This window comes from Oncorhynchus gorbuscha, linkage group LG09, assembly GCF_021184085.1.
Source record: "Oncorhynchus gorbuscha isolate QuinsamMale2020 ecotype Even-year linkage group LG09, OgorEven_v1.0, whole genome shotgun sequence".
Taxonomy (NCBI): domain Eukaryota; kingdom Metazoa; phylum Chordata; class Actinopteri; order Salmoniformes; family Salmonidae; genus Oncorhynchus; species Oncorhynchus gorbuscha.
The window spans coordinates 50,341,913-50,351,216 of NC_060181.1; the positions used below are offsets into that span (position 1 = coordinate 50,341,913).

Sequence of the window (9,304 nt, forward strand, 5' to 3'; positions counted from 1 at the left end):
AATTTCTCGCAGTGTCTGTTGGTATGCAGACTGAACCAGGTTTTCCTCTTTCTTTTTAGCTTATAAAAACTCCCTTGCAGATGACAAGCATATCCATAACACAATGCAGCCACAACCATGTTTGAAAATATGAAGAGTGGTACTCGGTGATGTTAGATTTGCCCCAAACATAACACTTTGTATTCAGGAAATTGTTAATTTATTTGACCACATATTTAGCAATTTTATTTTAGTGCCTTATTGCAAACAGAATGCATGTTTTGCAATAAATAAATAAACATCTGTCATTTGGGTTAGTATTGTGGAGTAACTACAATATTATTGATCCGTCCTCAGTTTCCTCCTATCACAGCCGTTCAACTCTTAACTGTTCTAAAGTCACCATTGGCCTCATGGTGAAATAAAAAAAAAAAATAAAAAAATCTAATTTATTTATATAGCCCTTCGTACATCAGCTGATATCTCAAAGTGCTGTACAGAAACCCAGCCTAAAACCCCAAACAGCAAACAATGCAGGTGTAAAAGCACGGTGGCTAGGAAAAACTCTCTAGAAAGGCCAAAACCTAGGAAGAAACCTAGAGAGGAACCGGGCTATGTGGGGTGGCCAGTCCTCTTCTGGCTGTGCCGGGTAGAGATTATAACAGAACATGACCAAGATGTTCAAATGTTCATAAATGACCAGCATGGTCAAATAATAATAAGGCAGAACAGTTGAAACTGGAGCAGCAGCACAGTCAGGTGGACTGGGGACAGCAAGGAGCCATCATGTCAGGTAGTCCTGGGGCACGGTCCTAGGGCTCAGGTCCTCCGAGAGAGAGAAAGAAAGAGAGAATTAGAGAGAGCATATGTGGGGTGGCCAGTCCTCTTCTGGCTGTGCCGGGTGGAGATTATAACAGAACGTGGCCAAGATGTTCAAATGTTCATAAATGACCAGCATGGTTGAATAATAGTAAGGCAGAACAGTTGAAACTGGAGCAGGAGCATGGCCAGGTGGACTGGGGACAGCAAGGAGTCCTCATGTCAGGTAGTCCTGGGACATGGTCCTAGGGCCCAGGCCAGTTGAAACTGGAGCAGCAGCATGGCCAGGTGGACTGGGGACAGCAAGGAGTCATCATGTCAGGTAGTCCTGGGGCATGGTCCTAGGGCTCAGGTCCTCCGAGAGAGAGAAAAGAAAGAGAGAAGGAGAGAATTAGAGAACGCACACTTAGATTCACACAGGACACCTGAATAGGACAGGAGAAGTACTCCAGATAAACAAACTGACCCTAGCCCCCCGACACAAACTACTGCAGCATAAATACTGGAGGCTGAGACAGGAGGGGTCAGGAGACACTGTGGCCCCATCCGAGGACACCCCCGGACAGGGCCAAACAGGAAGGATATAACCCCACCCACTTTGCCAAAGCACAGCCCCCACACCACTAGAGGGAAATCTTCAACCACCAACTTACCATCCTGAGACAAGGCCGAGTATAGCCCACAAAGATCTCCGACACGGTACAACCCCTGATGGTTTCCTTCCTCTCTTGCAGCTGAGTTAGGAAAGATGCCTGTATCTTTGTAGTGAATGGGTTTAGGATACACTATCCAAAGTGTAATTAATACCATGCTCAAAGTGATATTCAGTGTCTGCTTAAAAAAATTGGAAAACCTCCCTGATCTTTGTGGTTGAGTCTTTGTTAGAAATTCACTGCTCGACTGGGGACCTTACAGTTATCTGTACGAGGTAGTCATTCAAAAATCATGTTAAACACTTGCACACACCGTGAGTCTGTTCAAAATAACTTTATTTAGGCTTGTCATAACAAAGGTGTTGAATACTTGACTCAAAACTTTTCAGTTTTACATTGTATAATCATTTGTAAAAATGTCAAAAAAACTATTCCACTTTTACATTATGGGTGCGCCAGTGTCACTCAATTTAATAATTGTTTAATTCAGGTTGTAACACAAAATTTTGTAAAAGTCAAAGGAGTATGAATACTTTCTGAAGGCACCATGCTCATTGGGCTGATGCCAAGTCTGTGGGACTGAGACCAAGACCTCTATCAGCAATGATGTCATTCAGTAGTAAGCCTTTGTTTATGGGATCTTCCATTTAAAAGCACCAGTTGACTTACTTTGGAAGTTGCCTGAGACACAGCATACAGAACTGTCCAGTGTCCATCATCCACCTCCGGTGTGCATGATGTACTGTGTTGTATTGAACTGGGCAGTGTATAGACTTACAATAGGTTTGTTCTTTAGTCTACCACCCCACTTATCCTTGCGGTCTGCATTTTTTTCTGGAGGATCCCGTATAGGCTTTTCTTCAGTTTCCTGCACAGGTTTTCTTTTCAAATGTTCCAAAACATCTGAGGAATCCTTGGGTGTAGTGAACGACAGTTCCAGCCTTTGGTCCCATTTCTGTATCTTTTGGTCCAGCCTTTGGTCCTGTAGATGGGAGACAAGATGATGATTTCCCCCTTCTGATGACCAGGTGGCGAATCGCATCTCTGCATGTCTGGCAGACATATCAGTGTGGATGACGGATCACCACCTCAAGCTGAACTTCGGCAAGACGGAGCTGCTCTTCCTCCCGGGGAAGGACTGCCCGTTCCATGATCTCGCCATCACGGTTGACAACTCCATTGTGTCCTCCTCCCAGAGCGCTAAGAACCTTGGCGTGATCCTGGACAACAAACTGTCGTTCTCAACTAACATCAAGGCGGTGGCCCGTTCCTGTAGGTTCATGCTCTACAACATCCGCAGAGTACGACCCTGCCTCACACAGGAAGCGGCGCAGGTCCTAATCCAGGCACTTGTCATCTCCCGTCTGGATTACTGCAACTCGCTGTTGGCTGGGCTCCCTGCCTGTGCCATTAAACCCCTACAACTCATCCAGAACGCCGCAGCCCGTCTTGTGTTCAACCTTCCCAAGTTCTCTCACGTCACCCCGCTCCTCCGCTCTCTCCACTGGCTTCCAGTTGAAGCTCGCATCCGCTACAAGACCATGGTGCTTGCCTACGGAGCTGTGAGGGGAACGGCACCTCAGTACCTCCAGGCTCTGATCAGGCCCTACACCCAAATAAGGGCACTGCGTTCATCCACCTCTGGCCTGCTCGCCTCCCTACCACTGAGGAAGTACAGTTCCCGCTCAGCTCAGTCAAAACTGTTCGCTGCTCTGGCTCCCCAATGGTGGAACAAACTCCCTCACGACGCCAGGATAGCGGAGTCAATCACCACCTTCCGGAGACACCTGAAACCCCACCTCTTTAAGGAATACCTAGGATAGGATAAAGTAATCCTTCTCACCCCCTCCCCCCTTAAAATATTTAGATGCACTATTGTAAAGTGGTTGTTCCACTGGATGTCATAAGGTGAATGCACCAATTTGTAAGTCGCTCTGGATAAGAGCGTCTGCTAAATGACTTAAATGTAAATGTAATGATAAACCTTTTTTTAAATATATATAATAGCACTCTGGATTTGTGCAGTGAAATGTGTTGTGTTACAAGGTCAGCCATAGTAGTACAGAGCCCCTGGAGCAACAAAAAAAAATCCTTGTCAGCTTGGATATTTAAAGCTTTCAGTTACTAGCCCAATACTCTAACCGCTAGGCTATTTGTCATCCTAGGAGGATTGGAGCTGATATACATCTTAGCCAAATCCATGTAAAAATTCCCTGTCTTAGGTCAGTTACGATCACCACTTTTATTTTAAGAATGTGAAATGTCAGAATAATAGTAGAGGGAATGGTTTATTTCAGTTTTTATTTCATTTACATTACATTTAAGTCATTTAGCAGACGCTCTTATCCAGAGCGACTTACAAATTGGTGCATTCACCTTATGACATCCAGTGGAACAGCCACTTTACAATAGTGCATCTAAATCTTTTAGGGGGGGGTGAGAAGGATTACTTTATCCTATCCTAGGTATTCCTTAAAGAGGTGGGGTTTCAGGTGTCTCCGGAAGGTGGTGATTGACTCCGCTGTCCTGGCGTCGTGAGGGAGTTTGTTCCACCATTGGGGGGCCAGAGCAGCGAACAGTTTTGACTGGGCTGAGCGGGAACTGTACTTCCTCAGTGGTGGGGAGGCGAGCAGGCCAGAGGTGGATGAACGCAGTGCCCTTGTTTAGGTGTAGGGCCTGATCAGAGCCTGGAGGTACTGAGGTGCCATTCCCCTCACAGCTCCGTAGGCAAGCACCATGGTCTTACATCACATTCCCAGTGGGTCAGAAGTTTACATACACTCAATTAGTATTTGGTAGCATTGCCTTTAAATTGTTTAACTTGGGTCAAATGTTTCGGGTAGCCTTCCACAAACTTCCCACAATAAGTTTGGTGAATTTTGGCCCATTCCTCCTGACAGAGCTGGTGTAACGGAGTCAGGTTTGTAGGCCTCCTTGCTCGCACACACTTTTTCGGTTCATCCCACAAATTTTCTATAGGATTGAGGTCACGGCTTTGTGATGGTCACTCCAATACCTTCAGTCAATCAAATGTATTTATAAAGCCCTTCTTACATCAGCTGACATCTCAAAGTGCTGTACAGAAACTCAGCCTAAAACCCCAAACAAGCAATGCAGGTGTAGAAGCACAGTGGCTAGGAAAACTCCCTAGGAAGGCCAGAACCTAGAGAGGAACCCGGCTGTGAGGGGTGGCCAGTCCTCTTCTGACTGTGCCGGGTGGAGATTATAACAGAACATGGCCAAGATGTTCAAATGTTCATAGATGACCAACAGGGTCTAATAATAATAATCAGTGGTTGTCGAAGGTGCAACGGGTCAGCACCTCTTGAGTAAATGTCAGTTGGCTTTTCATAGCCAATCATTCTAGAGACAGCAGGAACGGTAGAGAAAATCTGAGAGTTGAAAACCGCAGGTCTGGGACCGGTAACACATCCGGTGAACAGATCAGGTTTCCACAGCCGCAGGCAGAACAGTTGAAACTGAAACAGCAGCACGGCCAGGTGGACTGGGGACAGCAGGGAGTCATCAGGCCAGGTAGTCCTGAGGCATGGTCCTTGTGCTCAGATCCTCCGAGAGCGAGAAAGAAAGAAAAAGAGAGGAAAGAGCGAATTAGAGAGAACATACTTACATTCACACAGGACACCAGATAAGACAGGAGAAATACTCCAGATATAACAGACTGATCCTAGCACCCCCGACACAAACTACTGAGACAGGAGGGATCGGGAGACACTGTGGCCCTGTCTGACGATACCCCCGGACAGGGCCAAACAGGCAGGATATAACCCCACCCACTTTGCCAAAGCACAGACCCCCCACCCACTTTGCCAAAGCACAGACCCCACACCACGAGAGGGATATCTTCAACCACCACCTTGACTTTGTTGTCCTTAAGCCATTTTGCCACAACTTTGGAAGTATGCTTGGAGTCATTGTCCATTTGGAAGATCCATTTGCTACCAAAGCTGTCAGCTGTTGTACCCCATCAGAACCCAAAATACAAGCTTGTTTCACTCCATTGTTTGTGAATAAATGTAAAACTAAACAAGCAACACTATAAAGCCTCAACATGGTTTAAACTATAACTGGTTTAAACTATTATTGGTCAGTCCTTCCATTATTGGTATCCATCGCTCTGTATGAATTTGAGTGCTTACATTTCTCCAGCTCTATCGCTCAGCATATTTATTATTTTGACTTCTAATTGCTGTTCTAAGGATTAAGTTTGCAAGAGTAAATTACCAAGGCTGCCACTAGGCGCCATGGCAACTATGGAACAATATCAAAAATAAAACAAATACTTTTTTTACCTAGTTCTGATAGGAAGGTATTGTTTGATTACATCCTTTTTTTTGTCTATCTGAACCCACCCAGCTGAGGCAGAACTCTTTATTTGGCTCTGGTCATTAGAGAACTGTCCAAATGGTTGTTTTGTTCTGTCCTCCAATAGGAAGTATGTCCAGGCGTTGGAGTACCACCGCCAGGCCCTGGTTCTCATACCCCAGCACGCGTCAACCTACTCCGCCATCGGATATGTGCACAGCCTCATGGGAGACTTTGAGAGCGCCATCGACTACTTCCACACGGTACTGTATTTTTTTTGCTGTCCATTTTATTTACATTTTAAATCCATAGACACAGAACCTGTGTGACACGTTGAATAAATATTGCTGTGCATTTCAATGTTATTACAGCAATTGATGTGAGTTTTTCCTTGTTTTTCTGACAGGCACTCGGTCTTAAGCGAGATGACACGTTTTCTGTGACAATGCTCGGCCACTGCATTGAGATGTACATTGGCGATACGGATGCCTACATAGGTAAAACTTCCTACATAGGTAAAATGACTTCCTTTGCAACCCACGCTAAAACAGATTTGCGACAATCATTTGTGGATGCATTTGTTATATTTTTGCCTGTAAACATCAATTACTTATAAGACATTTAAGTACTGTTGATTTTGCATTTCTTTTTTGCTTTTTCCGAGTCTTGTTGCCAGTGTGTGCATTGCCGGCGAATTGTGTTAAGAAATAATGTCGCTTTTTCTGAGGGACACTTTTGGATACTATGTGCATTATGCGCTGGGATTGTGACCCGAGCCCCTGTGTCATCTGTTAGAAAGACCCTGCAAGTCAGTGATCCACTGTCAAAGGTTTAATTCTAACAAACAAGAAGAAGAATGAATAGTAGTTGGATGAGTATATTTTCTATAAAAATGTATCATAAAATATTTGTAATTTTTAAAATGAGTCAACACCATAATGACAGATGTACAATGGGAATATGCATAATAATTTCAGTCTGGAATGTATACGTTGTTTTAATGTTAAACCATATGGGTGGATTGCAGCGAACAGGCAGAACTTAACGTGCACCTGCAGGTTAGCGCTGGATTTCTTATTTCTTAACATGCTCAAAGAACAGCGGAAAACTAGTGTCAAGCCGGTTTGATACAAGACATATACACACACACAAAAGTATGTGGAAAACCCTTCAAATTGGTGGATTCGGCTATTTCAGCCACACCCGTTGCTGATAGGTGTATAAAATCGAGCACAAAGCCTTGCAATTGCCATAGACAAACATTGGCAGTAGAATGGCCTTACTGAAGAGCTCAGTGACTTTCAATGTGGCACTGTCATAGTTGTTGTTGTCATATGCCAACAAATCAGTTTCTGCCCTGCTAGAGCTGCCCCGGTGAACTGTAAGTTATGATATTGTGTAGTGGAAACGTCTAGGAGCAACAACGGCTCAGCCACAAAGATGTAGGCCACACAAGCTCACAGAACAGGACAACCGAGTGGACAACCAAGTGTGTAGCGCGTACAAACGGGGGGGACCAACTTCATGTTAATGCTCATAATTTTGTAATAAGCAGGTGTCCACATAAGTGTGTGTGTGTGTGTGTGTGTAAAGCATTTAATGGTGTATGTGTCTTTCAGGAACGGACATAAAAGACAAAGTCCGTGGGACGCTGAGCACCCCGGGGTTGATGAAGATGCTGAACACGTCGACGGAACCCAGTAACGCTCGAACCACGGTTCTTCTGGAGGAGAGCGGCATCATGGCCCTGGAGTCGCCGCAGTCCAATCAGGACAAGGCCTCGTTGGACACGCCCCTGCGGAGCTCGCTGCCCCTGGAATGCAACATGTACGAGAGTGACATGATGCTCGAGACCTCGATGTCCGACACCAGCGCGTGATGTCACCGATGATATCATAGTAGTGGCAGGTTGCCTGGTCCCAGCCTCGGGACCCATTACCAACCAGACAGTTGGCACTTATCTATAGGTTTCTCGTCGTGTTCCCCTCTTGGGGATTTGAAATGATGGGATTGGAATAGACTAAGCGATGGGGAAGAGGTTAAGGCAGAGCTTTTTAGCATGAATTTGACCTTCAGTCCAATTTGTTTTGTTGGAAAAAGATGTCACGCTCAGTACCATATTGTAAAATATATATTTTTTGGCTGAATGAATATTGCTCACACTATTTCAATCCTTTCATATTCCCAAGGGAGGTTGAAAGGGACCTGGGGATGTGAGGTGTGGGCTTGGTTTGGATTTGTGCCTCAGGCGGGTAGTCTGAAGACAGTGGGGAAAGCAAAGACATGGTACTCTGATGCTTAACAGAATGGAATGAATGCAGCAGTAACTGACTGTGCCCCCTACTCCTGCCCACTAGCAGGAACGTGTGTTGCTACCTGTGGATTTTTACTTTGAATAAACAAACAAAAAATGCTGAATGCAAGAGCGTTTTGATGAAAATACTGGTAATACTTACAATAAACGTATGGTTTATCTTTTAATATTCTTTTTTTGTGATCATTGCAGTCTTTGTCAGGTTGCTTTAAAAAAAAAAGATGTTGACACTAATACTTTTCACACTACCAACCATATTTGTATACATCCCAATGCATTTCAATTGCTATAGACATGAATGAGAGAAATTCTGGTCGTAACTAGTCTTCCACCGTTTAAGCTAGAAACGGCATTCAAACTTTAAGATGTGGTCTGGAATAGGTTGCTTGTATACAGTCTCGGTCAAACGTTTTGAGAATGACACAAATATTAATTTTCACAAAGACTGCTGCCTCAGTTTGTATGATGGCAATTTGCATATACTCCAGAATGATATGAAGAGTGATCAGATGAATTGCAAAGTCCCTCTTTGCCATGCAAATAAACTGAATCCTAAAAAAAAAAAAACATTTCCACTGCATTTCAGGCCTGCCACAACGACCAGCTGACATCATGTCACAAGTGTGAGTGTTGATGAGGACAAGGCTGGAGATCACTCTGTCATGCTGATTGAGTTTGAATAAAAGACTGGAAGCTTCAAAAGGAGGGTGGTGCTTAGAATCATTGTTCTTCCTCTGCAAACCATGGTTACCTGCAAGGAAACACATGCCGTCATCATTGTTTTGCACAAAAAGGGCTTCCCAGGCAAGGATATTGCTGCCAGTAAGATTGCACCTAAATCAACCATTTATCGGATCTTCAAGGAGAGCGGTTAAATTGTTGTGAAGAAGGCTTCAGGGCACCCAAGAAAGTCCAGCAAGCGCCAGGACCGTCTCCTAAAGTTGATTCAGCTGCGGGATCGGGAGCTTGCTCAGGAATGGCAGCAGGCAGGTATGAGTGCATCTGCACGCACAGTGAGGCGAAGACTTTGAGGATGGCCTGGTGTCAAGAAGTGCAGCAATGAAGCCACTTCTCTCCAGGAAAAACATCAGGGACAGACTGCTGAGGACTGAGGTAAAGTAATTTTCTCTGATGAATCCCCTTTCCGATTGTTTGGGGCATCCGGGGAAAAAAGCTTGTCTGGAGAAGACAAGGTGAGCGCGACCATCAGTCCTGT

At 44.8% G+C, this 9,304-nt stretch overlaps 1 protein-coding gene across 4 annotated transcripts in view; it reads left to right on the forward strand.

The window, feature by feature from the left end:
- Positions 1 to 8,255, forward strand: part of LOC124043740 (cell division cycle protein 16 homolog) — a 28,452-nt gene extending 20,197 nt beyond the window's left edge. For 3 of the 4 annotated variants that reach the window (XM_046362656.1, XM_046362657.1, XM_046362653.1), the window contains exons 16-18: positions 5,902 to 6,037; positions 6,181 to 6,289; positions 7,394 to 8,255. In XM_046362656.1, the coding sequence (XP_046218612.1) occupies positions 5,902 to 6,037; positions 6,181 to 6,289; positions 7,394 to 7,653 (505 nt within the window). In that variant the 3' untranslated portion in view covers positions 7,654 to 8,255. The remainder of the gene's footprint in view (positions 1 to 5,901; positions 6,038 to 6,180; positions 6,290 to 7,393) is intronic. The other variant, XM_046362655.1, reaches the window with a different exon arrangement.
- Positions 8,256 to 9,304: the final 1,049 nt, after the last annotated feature.